The sequence below is a fragment of the Panthera onca genome, chromosome D2 (genome assembly GCF_046562875.1).
Source record: "Panthera onca isolate mPanOnc1 chromosome D2, mPanOnc1 haplotype 2, whole genome shotgun sequence".
Lineage (NCBI taxonomy): Eukaryota > Metazoa > Chordata > Mammalia > Carnivora > Felidae > Panthera > Panthera onca.
This window is the reverse complement of record NC_138349.1, coordinates 33,201,553-33,217,585: the sequence shown is the minus strand read 5'-3', so window position 1 is coordinate 33,217,585 and position 16,033 is coordinate 33,201,553. Positions and strand designations below refer to the sequence as shown.

Here is a 16,033-nt window from a genome sequence, read left to right as displayed (position 1 = left end):
AATTTCACATAAGACATAAAACCATAAAACTCCCAGAAGAAAACATAGGCAGTAAGCCACCTGGGCAATGAATACTATGAAGAAAATCCTGTGGGAGTCTAAGCACTATTACATATAAAATTGTATCAACAGAGTAAAAGGACAGAAGCATGTAGTCAGAGGGTAAGATGCCTGGGTTATGACTGTGCCATGCCTGTAGATGGTGATCTATAACCCTACTATTGTGATGGCTGATAACCTGAGATTCTTAAGGAGTAGTACAGATGAAATATCTCTCACCTTAGGAATGAGGTATTCTCTGAACTTAGTGTCCTGAGTCACTGCATGGGGCAGACTGTTGGGGACGAGGTCAATGAATCTCTGGATCTCATGTACCACAGCATCTGTGTAAGGCATGCGGCTCCTGTCCTGCATGCAGGGGCTCCGGTGTCTGCCAACCACACGGTCAATCTCTTCCTGGACTTTAGCTGGCAAGATAGGAATCAGAATTTATGTGAAATGGAAATGCCTTTTGGCTTAATCTTCTTAATCATGGTTACATTGTGGTAAGAGATTGGGCGAAGGGAAAATCACTTATGGTTACTACCATAGGGGGAAAAAAAAGAAATAATTTGTTTCCTGGCAAATTGGGATCTCATTAGAGACTTAAATATATGTACATATAAAATATAATTGTACCATGAAATTCAGCTCTGATTCTCTGTTTTGTGTACTTTTGTTTAACAACTCAAGGATCTATGATCTTGAAGGCTCACTACAGACCATGTTGTTTAACCACTTTGTGTATGCCAGTATTTTTAGAAAAAATTTTTAAACTTTATTTATTTATTTTGAGAGAGAGACTGGAGGAGGGGCAGAGAGGGAGAAAAGAGAGAATCCCAAGTAGGCTTCGTGCTGTCAGTGTGGAGCCTGATACAGGGATCAATCCCAGGATTCATGAGATCATGACCTGAACCGAAATCAAGAGACGCCTAACTGACTGAGCCACCCAGGCATCCTCAGTTTTCGTTTTAAGTACGTAAGTTCCAGGGGCGCCTGGGTGGGTCAGTCGGTTAAGCGTCCGACTTCAACTCAGGTCATGATCTCGCAGTCCGTGAGTTTGAGCCCCACGTCGGGCTCTGTGCTGACAGCTCAGAGCCTGGAGCCTGCTTTGGATTCTGTGTCTCCCTCTCTCTCTGACCCTCCCCCGTTCATGCTCTGGCTCTCTCTGTCTCAAAAATAAATAAACATTAAAAAAAAATTTTTTTTAATAAATAAATATGTAAGTTCCAAGAGGGTAAGAACTACCCAGTGCCATAGATGCTTAATAAATAGAACTGAATAAGATATTTGATTCAGCACATAGTAACAAGAAGTTAACATTTAGAATGCAACATATGACAGGCATGCTGTACGACATATTACATTACTTTATAATTCCTCAAAATAGGTCTATGTGTTAGGTATTATTTTATGTGTCTTAAAAATGAGGAAACAGGTCCATAAAAGTAAATATACTTCTCAAGGACACCCAGGTATTACGTGGTTTTTCTCATTTCCAAACCCACAATCTTAGCAATTGAATAAGATTACTGAAATGTATGTTATGTTAATTGAAATGAAATTTATGTAATTTATGTTAATGAGTTATATTTTTCCTTTATTTGCAAAATATATCATACATAGTTTAAGTAGGACTACTCATTAGTTAAAACAAATGTTTATTAACTTTTTCTTACGAGGGAGAGGCTCTATGAATGTTAGGAAGCATTATCATCTCCCTTAAACAGATGAGGGGCCAAGATAAGCAGAGAGATAGTCATGAGTCTGAGGTCACACAGCTACTTACTAGTAAAGTCAGAATCCAAAGCCACTGTAGTTAGTCTATAACCCATTTTCTCCAGTACCATGTTGCTACTTTGGTCAAATGGTATTTATCTACTACCTGAAGAAGGAGTCTTTGTTAATGGATTATGTGAAAATTCTGTGGTTTGATAGCTATCAAGAAAACTTAGGAATTTTAGAGAAGTTTGAAGCTTTACCTTCTCAGGTTGAGAGGCTGGATTTTTATCTAGAAGAGAGTGATTATAGAAAGTGGTTAGGAGCTACTTGTAAAATCAGAATGCTTAAAAGAATGGCACAGTAAGGGATGAAAATGGGAAGAAAAGAAAAATACAAATGGATGTGATGTAAGAAAAAATGAAAATGGAAGCAATGTAGAAATATTACACAAAAAGGGCTTTTGCAATGTACACAAGACTTAAAGGTTGGGAGAAAAATGTCATGGTATTCACAGTCATAGTCAACATAGGTCTAATAAGAGTTAGTGAAGTTATTTGGCTGAAAGCGTGTCACTCAAAGGAAATAGTGCCATTATATCGCACAACGTATGAAAACGGGAATTTTGAGGCTATGCTTGTAAATTGCACCATTTGGAAAGCAGTTATTCTTTATAATGGGAGGACAGAAGGACCTTCAACAAAGGAGAAAAATCTGGTGATGTCATGGAGAAAAGCTTCCTGAGATGTAACTGTACTAAGAGTGTCTTAATGTGCCAAAGCACAGAACACTATACGGTAGTGAAGGAAATATCCTCTGAGATTAGCACTCAATAAAAAAAAAAGGAGGAAAAATGGAAAGGTTGTATTTGCAAGAGAAATCATATTTGGGAGGAAGAATTTATTTGCCCGAAAGGGTATATTTGAAAAGAATTTATTTGAATAAAGTTTTATTTAGGGAGTCTCTTTGATAAAGAAAGATTGTAATTTTGTTGAGTCAATCCTTACACTGCAAATTCATTTGAGAAGAAATATCTTTTGATATAGGCTCCTGGGTGGCTCAGTCGCTTAAGCATTGGAACCTTGATTTTGGCCTGGGTCATGATCTTGCAGTTTTGTGAGTTCGAGCCCCACATCCGGCTCTGTGCTGACAGTGCAGAGCCTGCTTGGGATTCTCTCTCTCTCCCTCTCGAGGCTTCTCTCTCTCTCAAAAACAAATAAACTTAAAAAAATATCTTTTGACAAAAATACATTTATCTGGACATGGAAGGCATGTCAAGTGACATCTTTTTAGAGAAAGCAGAAGGCTGATCCTTTCAGATCCTAAGAAAACTCTGCTTATTGCATCTGTCCCAACACAAATCAGGGACATTCCACCATAGCAGGGAAAACAATGGCCTCTGCCCTTCAAATTTCTGCTGCTGTTTAAATATTTCATTATCTTTTTGTACTATAATTGAATTTGAATTTAATTTATCCAATGACAGGAAGATGTACTAATGATGGAAATATTTTTTTTAATTTTTTTAATCTTTATTTTTGAGAGACACAGAGAGAGACAGACAGACAGACAGAGTTCAAGCAGGGGATGGACCCAGAGAGAGGGAAGCATAGAATCCAAAGCAGGCTCCAGGCTCTGAGCTGTTAGCACAGAGCCCGACGCAGGGCTCGAACTCACAGCTGTGAGATCATGACCTGAGCCAAAGTTGGACAGACGCCCAACCGACTGAGCCACCCAGGTGCCCCAGAAATATTTTTTTATTTAAATGTTTATTTATTTATTTTTGAGAGAGAACGAGCGGTGGAGGGGCAGAGAGAGAGAGAGAGAGGGAAAGAAAGAATCCCAAGCAGGTTCCACACTGTCAGCTCAGAGCCAGACTCGGTGCTCAATCCCACAAACTGTGAGATCATGACTTGAGCAGAAATCAGGAGTCAGATGCTTAACTGGCTGAGCCACCCAGGTGCTCCTAATGATGGAAAAATTTTCCTGTGCATTGTCTAGGCAGGTGAAGAGCGGGATAGTTGTCAGTGTCACCTTCTAATGTCTACCAGGAATTTCATTCTGCCCATCACCTGTGACCATACCTGTGACCTCTGGGTGCTTCAGCAGGAGCAGGAGTCCATACCTCAGGGTGGTGCTCGTTGTCTCTGTTCCTGCACTAATCACATCCCAGACAGTAATGATCAAGTTGTCCATGGTAAATTCAGACTGTTTATTGTGTTTTTCCTAGAAATAATGTGTTAGAATTACTTGATAAATGAAAGAGCCTCAGAGGTAACATAACTCAATATGACACCGTTATCTGGTGTGAGGGCTACAGTTAAAATATACTCAGAGTTATAAACTTCCAACAAGCCCTTTCTGATTCTTCACTTTCTCATCCCCTAGAGTTGATCAGTTCCTCTATAATTTCTTTGAAACATAATTTTTATCAAGTCCTCACTGCTACTCACTGTCCATTCTAGTATCTAATTACCTATTTTATAATGTCTGTTTTTCTCATTCAAGCCTCCAGAACCACCCATCCCCCACAATGCAGCTCTATTCCCAACCTCATCAGTCATCACACCCATGACAGTTGCTCAGTTACAATCAAGATCACCTCTCTGAAAGTTCCACACACTTGATCACTGCACTTACCGTTCCCTGGACCTACTTTATGTCTGTTCATCTAAGCTATAGTTTCTTCAAAACCTACCTCATCTGTGAAGATTTCCTAGTGCCACTCCAAAGGTAAGTCTTTCTAGATTCCTATCTGTTCCTGTGTTCCCTTATCTGTTACATCTTCCATTCTCAGAACTTACTTGATGAAGGATGATTATGTTGTGTATCATTTATCTTGAATGTGTGCGTATTTCAGTCTGTTCTCAAATTAAAAAAAACAGCTTTCACATGATAAATATAAAACCTCCTAAGTCACTTTCAGTGAGAATTTAGAAATAACTCGAGATACCCAATATGATTTGCACAATTATAGGTTATGCAAGCAATTAATACATCTTCAGTATATCCCAATTTCACTGGGAAGAACAAAGCTAATCCATGAGTCTCACCACCCACAAAGATAAAGGGTCACATTATACCTTTTCTATTTTGATCAGGAAGTAGTCAATAAAGTCTCGAGGGTTACTGAGGTCCAGGGATTCTTGGTGTTCTTTTATTTTTTCCACAATAAACCTACATTGGTTAGCAATGTTTTTAAGTAACACATTGTGACATCCTGGAAAGTGTATTAAAAGAGGAAAAGCATTGCAGAGCTGAAAGAGGAAAGAATCACTCATTAATTCACTCAACAAAGTTCTGTAGGCTCATATTATGCATCAGACACCGAGTTCTATGCTGAGTAGATAAAGGTAAGACACGCTTCCCTCACTAGAACATACTTGGAACTTGAAGGAGAGAGAACTGACAAAATGTTAGGAGTTAGAGTATGCACAAGTCACAAAGCAATTTCAGAACCATTTAATTTCCCAGCCATAACTCTATGAAGGAATCCAGGAGTATATCGCCTCTTCCAAAGAAGAATACTAAGGTTCAGAAAGGTTAGTTAGCCATTCTAAGACACCAAACTAGCAACAGAGCTAGAACCTAGTGTTCATCCCTGTTTACTTACACATATTTCTACAGCCCCCTAAAAAAGTTTGCAGGGCTTTTTTTTTTTTTTTTGTAATTAAGAAACTACATCAGAAAAATTAATGGCTAAATTAGCTTATTTTTATTTAGGAGTTTTATACCTTTAAGAATGTGCACATTGCCCTTATTTATCTGTCCATTGCTAGTCCTAGAGTGTATGGACTCTGCTCTAGACAGTACTTCACGACTTAATACCGTTGTTAGGCACTGAAGCAATTTATTCAGGCTGGTAGCATGTATCCAACTAGACAGAGAATTGAGAAATCTAGATTCTGGGTCTAGCTCATTCCTTGCCTCGGCTAGGCCATTTTGGAAAATATGCTTAATATCTCTGGGTAACAGTTTCCTGGTCCAAAAACGAGTAGATGCTTTGTTCTCAAGAGTCCTTTCCAGGTGGAACACATCATAACCTTTTGATCCACACAGAATTTTAATTCTTAATGATCATACAACATAAGATACTAACATTTTCTGACACTCTACTATAGTAAGACATACGTTTTACATCACCACCTTCTTCATCTATGGATATAAAAAAGGTTTCTCAAAAAAATGCCTTGCTATAATTGATGAACTATACTACATTTCTCTATTACTATATTTCATGTTTTAAATTTCATTTCAATACATTAAATTGATTTGATAAGTCACTAATTGGCTACAAATGATAATTTGATAAACATTACTTTAGCCATTTGGAAATAGGGCAAAGGACCAAGGTAGGCATGAGTGATAGACTACCTAGAAAATTATTTCCCATTTATTTATTTTTATTAAAAAAATATTTTTTTAAATGTTTATTTTTGGGAGAGAGAGCATGCGAGTAAAGGAAAGGGGGAGAAAGAGGGAGACACAGAATCCGAAGCAGGCTCCAGGCTCTGAGCTGTCAGCCCAGAGCCTGACGCGGGGCTCGAACTCACGAACTGTGAGATCATGACCTGAGCCGAAGTCAGATGCTTAGCCGACTGAGCCACCCAGGTGCCCTGATTTTTTTTAAGTTTATTTATTTATTCATTTGTTTATTTGTTTAGAGAGATCATGTGCAAGTGGGGAGGGGCAGAGAGAGAGGGGGGAGAGAGAATCCCAAGCAGGTTCCACAGTGTCAGCACGGAGCTTGACTCAGGGTTCGAATCCACGAACTTGAGATCATGACCCGAGCCGAAATCAAGAGTCAGATAACCCACTCAGTCACCCAGGTGCCCTGAAAATTATTTCCCATTTAAAAAGAACCTTGGCTGGGGGCACCCGGCTGGCTCAGTTGAAAGACCATGTGGCTGTTGATCCAGGGGTTGTGAGTTCGAGCCCCATAGTGGGTGTAGAGATTACTTAAACACATTTTTTAAAAAAACTAAAATAAGAATAAAAATAAGGAGAACGTTGACATTACCTGTATCCAGGAGTTGCTTGAAATTAGGAGGTTTTCATGAAAATAGTTTATCAAGATTGAAAATTTCTTATCATCATACTCAAAACGATTCTGGAAAACAACAGAGCAGATCACATTGCAGGAAGCACAGCCCAGAAGGAAAGTAGGATCACAGGGAGATGCTAAAACAATAAAAGTTAAAGGTTAGAGCACAATTTTCATATAAATCTTAAGTTGACTGTTTTAAACAATTAAGAAGGGTTAACTTCTGGGATTTTTTTTAAGTATAGGAATTCCCTGGACATGTGATCATCACTATAAACTCAACATGCCTAAAATTTATTGTGCTTCCCCAAACAAAGCTGTCTACTCCAGTCTATTTCCCCCCAAGTGTTCTCCTTGGGGAACTCCCCAAGAGTTCCCCCAAGTGTTCCCCAAATAAGAGCCACAAGATAATTCACAAGAATTACTGGGCACAGTCTGGATAAGCATAGGTCGGAAGCATCCAAAATAATGGAACACTGTACTAGTCTGTTAATAATGTTCTTGATAAACATTTATAGATTAAACCTGTAAAAATATTTAATATATTAAGTTGAAATTTTGCAAAACCATATGCGTAGTATAAGCCTCACATCTGTATCCCTCTTCTGCCAGGTCTCCCACCCGTTCTTTGTTGATAGACATCAAAAGTCCAAATGACAGTCATTGAAACTCTATTGCCACCTCCAGAAATTTATTCCAAGGAAGAAAGAAGTGCAAATACTTGTAAAAATGGCATGTTTAATATTAATAGCAGGAAAAAAAAAAGGGGGAAACAACTTGTCTGGACAATATATAACATTGGTTAAAAAACACAATGCCGGGCACCTGGGTGACTCAAATGGTTAAGCACCCAGCTCTTGGTTTTGGTTCAGGTCATGATCTTGAGCTTTTGTGGATTTGAGCCCCGCGTTGGGCTCTGCTGGAGGCGTGGAGCCTGCTTGGGATTCTCTCTCCCTTTCTCTGCCCCTCCCTTACTTGCGCACTCTCTGTTTCTCTCAACATAAATAATAAATTAAAAAAAAATAATATTGAAAAAAAACCACCATGTAGAAAATAGTACTATAATGGGGCAGCTGGGTGGCTCAGTTGGTTAAGCGTCCAACTTCAGCTCAGGATCATGATCTCTGGTTCATGAGTTTGAGCCCCATGTCGGGCTCTGGGGTGACAGCTCAGAGCCTGGAGCCTGCTTCAGATTCTGTGTCTCCTTCTCTCTCTGCCCCTCCCCTGTTTATACTCTCTCTCTCTCTCTCAAATATAAACATTACAAAATAATTTTTAAAAAGAAAATAGTACTATTTCCTTAACAGTGTTCTTGAAAAATATTTAAATATTGAGGTTCAAAAACCATATATGTCTTATGATCCTGATCTTATTCCTTCTCTGCCACGACTCCTGTCTACCCCTTCGTCTTCCACCTCCTCTCCAGTCTGGCAAGTGCATACACAAATACACACACTGAGCCAATTTGTGCTACCGAGGCTCACTCCATTCACATCCATAATCCTCCAGGTGAGCTATATAGCAGCCCTAAGCACCGAGAAGGATTTGGCATGAATCCTAGTGCTGAACCACTCGTGCTTTTTTTTCTCCTGATTTTACTAAGATATGATTGACAGCACTGTGTAAGTTTAAGGTGCACAGCATAATGACTTGACGTATATATACTGTGAAATGTTTGCAATGTTCTCAAGAAGTTACTAGAGAAATTACTTCATTTTTCAAGTTATTGTGGCCAAAACTACTAGCTCATTATCCAAATCCCCGTTCTCCTTGCTTTTCTGTGCACACAGAGAACCACATCTCACACTGCGTCTTAGAGCTGGTATGGTCCTGAGACCGAGTTAAAGCCATGGAATGTCTGCCATTGTCATACCTGGCCTACTGAAAACCTTATTTGCTCTTTTCTTTGTTCTTTGCTCCTTCTGCTACCCTGCAGAGAGATGAATCCTGGGTGACACTAGATGCCATGTGTTGAAGATATCAAGGCTCCTGTCAACCTGGTGCCTGAAAAGGCTATTGTGCCAACCCCTTCACTTCACTACTGTCATGTGAGCAAAAAGTAAACTTCTATGGTGCTTGAGCCATCAGATTTCTCTGTAGTCTATTTGAAAGAGCATATAGTCCTCCCAAAGTATTACTGTTAAATACGTAAAGAAATACACACCATTGGTTTTTGTTAATGCTTCCACCAGATACAAGGCCTCCTCTTGAATTCTGTCTTCAATACTCTTCTTCCCCATGCCCATATTCCGCAAAACCATGAGGGAGAAACGCCGAACTTGCTTCCACTGCTCTCCGTTGCTGAAAATAATTCCTATCAGAAAAAAAAAAAAAAAAAAAAAAAAAGGGAGGGATGCCTGGGTAGTTTAGTAGGTTAAGGGTCCAACTCTTAATCTCAGCTCAGGTCTTGATCTCAAAGTCATGAGTTCAAGCCCCTCATTGAAAAAAAAAAAAAGCCTCCTTAAAAAAGAGAGAGAAGAATGACCTCCATTGCCATCAATTCTAGCTGAGTCTTTATCTCAGCAAATGATAATGACACTGAAGCAGGAATGTAACTATGGTGTGGTGCCAGCCATAAGAATTCCAATGAGCCCTGCTTTACCTGCTTTCTGTTAGCCCAGCCTCGTATCTGTCAAGACTCTGGGTTTTACATGTTACTTAACTCTTCTTCTCCATCTATTAGCTCCTTTAACCTCAGAATAACTCTGTGAACCAAGTGTTTTGTCTCCATTTTACTGGTGATCATGGAGGCAAAATGCTAGCTCTGTGGACCACACAGCTAATACATCATGGTGACTCCAAGTTGTAGGTGAAATTTTCAGGGCTGATTTTTGTATGTTGTAAGTGAATTGTAGGAGAGGCAACAAAAAGAGTCAATTCTCAAGAGAAGGAGAGAGAGCACTTGTGCACTGGAAGGAAGTTCATGAAAATCTATTCCTCTGATAAGAGACACAGCCTCTGCCCTCCTCATTTTAACATTTCCCTTCTGTGTGTAATGTCTCTGCCATGAAATATGGTTTTAACACCAAGGAAGGTCAATACCAGACTGGTATTGACAATATCAGGAAGAAATGACACAAATACACATACAATGGAAGCCAAGACAATATCAGGAGAAAAAACAATTCTCATAGGATACTTGTCCATAGAGATTTTAAAGAATAGTGTAGAGGAGGAAGTGACTCCATTCAGGCCTTATCTCTTTTTACAGGAACCCAGTGACCCACCAGAGGACTGGACAGTTTAAGGCCAACTCCAGAAACAAATGGAAGACAGTTCAAGTACTTAATATAAAAACCTTTTTAAATTTCTTTTTCTTTCTTCCCTCCCTCCCTCCCTCTCTTTCTTCCTTTCTTTCTTTTCTTTCTTTCTTTCTTTCTTTCTTTCTTTCTTTCTTTCTTTCTCTTTCTCTCTCTCTCTCTCTCTCTCTCTCTCTCTCTCTCTTTCTTTCATTGTTGGTCCCCTAGCAACAACTCAGTTCCATTTGGTTCAGCCACCTGAGAACCAAGTGAACTATGTGCCAGGTACTGTTCTAGGGCTTCTTCATATAGAGATAACATATGAGGAGGATCCTATGACCAATTTGGATTTAAAAAGCTTTTTCTAGTATCACTCTCAATCCATGTGTACTCACTATGTGTTTTTCTATAATCCTCTTTCCAGAGCTTATCTGTGTATGTATAAGGATTGTATTCTATTGGATTCAAATATTTCTTATGCCTTTTTTTTTTTTGAAGAATAAAAGATTGAAGTCAAGACTGGGAATATTTCAAACCTATGCTGGTTCCATGCACACTATTCAAGTTTCCTAAACTAGTCTCTTAGCAACCATGACTCAGGCCAAAAAGCAAAATGTTTGGTGGCTAGGATAATTGAGTCATTTTCCTTCCTTCTTTTTCTGTCTCTTATTATCTTAACTGAAATGAACATTATCCTAACTGGCCATATTTTCAAATGAACACAAATTTATAGCACATTAATGGTTAGGTGATTTGCTTTCATTGCATTTTATGTTTCATGGAGACACCTTGTCACTTTCCGAATCTAAAATATGGATTAATGATCCTTTATGGAAAAAAATGTTGGAATTATGATATTTTCATAGGCTTCTCTAAATACTTACAATTTCTCAATCCCTTAGTTTATAAGTCTTTGCAACTTACAAACCCACATATGTTCCCCAAATGGAGACATACCTAATCCCTGGATGGATTTGTCCAGCACTGGGAAAGGGCCTCTGCCAGAAAACACCTCACTCTGATCAATTAGAGCTTCCTTTACTGCTTCATATCCGTATATCACCACAGTGGGCTTGATGCCAAAGTACACAGTGAACACAGGGCCGTAACTCTCTGCTAGCTGGGAAAGCAATACAAGGTACAGGAGTAGTGAGAATTTCAAAACTAAAAATGTAGATAAGTCTCTTTACTCAAGAGATATTTTATACTCATTCACCTAATATAAAAGATCTCAACTTCTAGAACTAGTAACTTAATCACATTAAGTGGTAATTATATTATTAGACACATTGCTATTATTATTATCGTCATCAATAGTTAACCTTTATTCAGCTCCTACTATGTGACAGATATTATATTATGGAATTTATTCATATTCTTTTATTAACTTTTGTCTGCCAAATCTACAGCTGCACCAAATTTCTTTCTTCCTATAGTTACAATAATGTGTTTCTTGTCCTGCTTAAGGGAGGCTCCTCCATCTTGTCCCATGTGTAGACTACCAATCATCCCTCATTATCCACTCTCTACGTCTTTTTAGCACTAGAGACCTCTAAATACATAAGGACATGGCAACATGGTCGCAGACATTTCCCAGCTTCCCTGTGCGGCCATGTGACTAAGTTTTCGTGAACTGATATTAGCAGAAATGATGTGTGCAAATCCTACGCTTTTGTATAAATGGTAATTGCATGCCCTCCATTTCTCCCCCTACCCGGGGACTGAAAGGACAGCATGGAAACAACCTCACTGCCTCCATGCACATGAGAACAATAGCCTAGGTGCCCAGGATGGTCAACTAGAAGACAAAGAAAAACTGGTTCTCTAGATGACCGCAAGGAAGAGAGGCAGCCCAGCAGCACTCACCTAGATCTCATGCTGTGAGATAGAAATAAGCTCTTATCTTCCTGAAGCCATTGTGTTATTGGGGTCTTTCTGTCATGGCAGCTTCTTTGGTATACTAAATAACTCCTTCAACTTGTCCAAGGTTTGAGTCCTCCTGCTACCTTACAATTCATTCTCCATAAAGCAACCAGAGTGCTCTTTTCACAAGGCAAATGTTAACATGAGAGTCCTTTAAGCACGTTAATGGCATCACATTGCTCTTGTGCTAAAGACCAATATTCTTTTTTTTTAATGTTTATTTTTGAGAGAGCGAGAAAGAGAGAGAGATAGAGCACAAGCAGGGGAGGGGCAGAGAGAGAGGGAGACACAGAATCCGAAGCAGGCTCCAGGCTCTGAGCTGCCGGCACAGAGCCTGACGCAGGGCTCGAACTCATGAACCGAGATGGCTTGAGCCGAAGTTGGACACATAAGTGACTGAGGCCACCCAGGTGCCCGAGGACCAATAGTTTTAAAAGCCTTGTAAGGCTTGCATTTCTGGCAACTATTTCTCCAATCATATCCCACACCATGTTTTTACCAAATTGGTCCTCTTTCAGAGACAATGACAACTAATTCTCCTCCAGAATGAAACCGCCTGGAATGAACTTCCATCTGCATTTTGTCTGGTTAATGCTTGAACATTCTTTAGATCTCAGCTTCAGCTTCACTTCCTCAGAGAACGCTTTGCTGACATTCCTCCCATTCCTGCTCCACCGAGCTGCATGGCCTCTTTCTATTGTGTCCCTGTTACATGGTTTGTAATCACACACTTATCTGCGTGATTATTTTACAAAACATGCCTACCCTATAGACTATAAATTCCATAATCCAGGGTCTGTTTTTTCTTTTTCATTTACCATTGAAAATCCCCAGCACTGGGGCACCCGGATGGCTCAGTCAGTTAAGCATCCGACTTTTTGATTTTGGCTCAAGTCATGATCTCACAGTACATGAGATCAAGCCCCATGTCAGACTTTGTGCATGGACCCTGCTTGGGATTCTCTCTCTCTCCCTCTGCCCCTCCCCTGCATGCTCTCTCTCTCTCTCTGTCTCTCTCAAAAATAAATAAATAAACTTAAAAAAAACCCAAAATCCCCAGCATCTAACAAAGTAGATATTCAATAACTTGTTGAATATATGATATATTGAAGGACCCTACACAAAATAGAACTGTTATTCACATTTTAAAGGAATGGAAATTAACACTGAGAGAGATTTTTAAAACTTGCCCAATGCTGTGAGTTAACAAGCAGATGAGCTAGGGTGCTGACATAATCCTCTTTCAATCTCTTAGCGCAAAACACAGAAAGGGGTTTCCAGAAGCTGTGCTCTGGTAACTAGCTGTCTCAGCAAAGACAGATTTCAGACAATCCCTTCAAGATTTAGAGAGCTACTGCTATATAAATAGCTAGGAATAGAGTAGTTCTTCACACATTCATTGAGCAAATATAATAGAAACAATTCTGGGACCGTATTTCCTTGACTTAAAAAAATGTGTGTTTTTAGGAAATTTTTAGTGTTGTGATCTGTAGATCAGAACTTTTTTTTAAATTGAAAACAGTTTCATTGCCATTAGAGTTTACCAAAGAATAATTACTAAAAAGGGGACCTGCTCACAACATGGACAGGGAATTCCTTCTTTTGGCAATTTTAACAATCATCTCATGGATCTCATCCTCTCTGGCAACCTTCTAGCTGGATACCCAATGAACACTTCTCTTTAAAATCACTTCTTTTCTTTTTAATATGAAATTTATTGTCAAATTGGTTTCCATACAACACCCAGTGCTCATCCCAGCAGGTGCCGTCCTCAATGCCCATCACCCACCCTACCCTCCCTCCCACCCCCCATCAACCCTCAGTTTATTCTCACAGTTTTTATGAGTCTTTTATGGTTTGGCTCTCTCCCTCTCTTTTTTTTTTTTTTTCCTTCTCCCCCATGGTCTTCTGTTAAGTTTCTCAGCATCCACATAAGACTGAAAACATATGGTATCTTTCTCTGTATGACTTATTTCACTTAGCATCACACTCTCCAGTTCCATCCATGTTGCTACAAAAGGCTATATTTCATTCTTTCTCATTGCCAAGTAGTATTCCATTGTGTATATAAACCACAATTTCTTTATCCATTCATTGTTGATAGACATTTCGGCTCTTTCCATTTTTTGGCTATTGTTGATAGTGCTGCTATAAACATTAAGGTGCATGTGCTCCTTCAAATCATCACTCCTGTATCCTTTGGCTAAATACCTAGTAGTGCAGTTACTGGTCATAGGGTAGTTCTATTTTTAACTTTTGGAGGAGCCTCCATATTGTTTTCCAGAGTGGCAGCACCAGTTTGCATTCCCACCAGCAGTGCAAGAGGGTTCCCGTTTCTCCACATCCTCGCCAGAATCTATAGTCTCCTGATTTGTTCATTTTAGCCAATCTGACTGGCGTGAGGTGATATCTCAGTGTGCTTTTGATTTGTATTTCCTTGATGAGGAGTGATGGGGAATTCTACCAGACATTTAAAGCAGAGATAATACCTATCCTTCTCAAGCTGTTCCAAAAAATAGAAAGGGAAGGAAAACTTCCAGACTCATTCTATGAAGCCAGCATTACTTTGATTCCCAAACCAGACAGAGACCCAGCAAAAAAAGAGAACTACAGGCCAATATCCCTGATGAATTATGGATGCAAAAATTCTCAACAAGATACTAGCAAATCAAATTCAACAGCATATAAAAAGAATTATTCACCAGGATCAAGTGGGATTCGTTCCTGGGCTGCAGGGCTGGTTCAACATTCACAAATCAATCAATGTGATACATCACATTAATAAAAGAAAAGAAAAGAACCGTAAGATCCTGTCAATCGATGCAGAAAAAGCATTTGACAAAATTCAGCATCCTTTCTTAATAAAAACCCTTGAGAAAGTCGGAATAGAAGGAACATACTTAAACATCATAAAAGCCATTTATGAAAAGCCCACAGCTAATATTATCCTCAATGGGGAAAAACTGAGAGCTTCCCCCCCCCCCCCCCGAGATCAGGAACACGACAGGGACGTCCACTCTCACTGCTGTTGTTTAACATAGTGTTGGAAGTCCTCGCATCAGCAATCAGACAACAAAAGGAAATCAAAGGCATCAAAATTGGCAAAGATGAAGTCAGCTTTCACTTTTTGCAGACGATATATTATACATGGAAAACCCGATAGACTCCACCAAAAGTCTGCTAGAACTGATACATGAATTCAGCAAAGTCGCAGGATACGAAATTAATGTACAGAAATCAGTTGCATTCTTATACGCTAATAATGAAGCAACACAAAGACAAATAAAGAAACTGATCCCATTTACAAGTGCACCAAGAATCATAAAATACCCAGGAATCAACCTAACCAAAGATGTAAAAGAACTGTATGCTGAAAACTATAGAAAGCTTATGAAGGAAATTAAAGAAGACACAAAGAAATGGAAAAACATTCTGTGCTCATGGATTGGAAGAATAAATATTGTTAAAATGTCAGTACTACCCAAAGCTATCTACACATTCAACACAATCCCAATCAAAATTGCACCCCTGCAAATATGGCTGGGACCATATTTTATTTAGATATATGGCTGTAACCGCAAACAGCTGGAAGAAAAGTAATCATACTCACCTTGCTTATGGATTTGCTTACATTATTAGTATTTATCTGCAAAATATTTCCAATGATTGGCAGAGGAGTGGGGCCAGGTGGTAGCTTCCCTTTGGCACGGTTTCGATTCCAGAGAAAATAAAGAATCAAACAAGAAAGATAAATCACCAGAATTATGAAAAGATCCATTGTTGTACCTTGCGTAAATGCAGTTGGAAGCTTGGAATCCAAAGGTTTTATAAATACTAAGTTCCAGCTGATCATCAAACATGCACTAAATCTTCAACCTTTGGGATACTTTTTTATCTTCAGTGGATTTTGACCTATTAGCAAAGAGTAAAACAAAAACAGTCACTTTAGTATTGATAAATATCTAGGTTTTCATTGGTAATCCCAACTAAAACAGTAACTCTTACTTCTTCAGAGATGGTCATATTTTAACAGTAAAACTGAAAACTATCAGATTTTCAAAGGGCTGGA

At 39.1% G+C, this 16,033-nt stretch overlaps 1 protein-coding gene and 1 long non-coding RNA gene across 6 annotated transcripts in view; one reads left to right on the top strand and one right to left on the bottom strand.

Annotated features, from left to right (window-relative positions):
- The window catches only part of LOC132685090 (uncharacterized), a 33,261-nt gene extending 22,272 nt beyond the window's left edge, over positions 1-10,989 (top strand). For all 4 annotated transcript variants that reach the window (XR_009612943.2, XR_009612945.2, XR_009612942.2 and 1 more), the window contains 3 exons: positions 4,267-4,491; positions 8,739-8,850; positions 10,014-10,989. This is a non-coding gene — a long non-coding RNA (uncharacterized LOC132685090). The remainder of the gene's footprint in view (positions 1-4,266; positions 4,492-8,738; positions 8,851-10,013) is intronic.
- The window catches only part of LOC132685088 (cytochrome P450 2C21), a 47,255-nt gene that overhangs the window by 14,915 nt on the left and 16,307 nt on the right, over positions 1-16,033 (bottom strand). For both annotated transcript variants that reach the window (XR_013550534.2, XM_078434615.2), the window contains exons 3-9: positions 15,575-15,876; positions 10,999-11,161; positions 8,967-9,116; positions 6,779-6,939; positions 4,842-5,015; positions 3,843-3,984; positions 280-467 (exon numbers count right to left, since the gene is read on the bottom strand). Coding sequence is in view for 1 of the 2 variants with exons in the window: in XM_078434615.2 (XP_078290741.1) it covers positions 280-467; positions 3,843-3,984; positions 4,842-5,015; positions 6,779-6,939; positions 8,967-9,116; positions 10,999-11,161; positions 15,575-15,817 (1,221 nt within the window). In the remaining variant the exon portion in view is untranslated. The remainder of the gene's footprint in view (positions 1-279; positions 468-3,842; positions 3,985-4,841; positions 5,016-6,778; positions 6,940-8,966; positions 9,117-10,998; positions 11,162-15,574; positions 15,877-16,033) is intronic.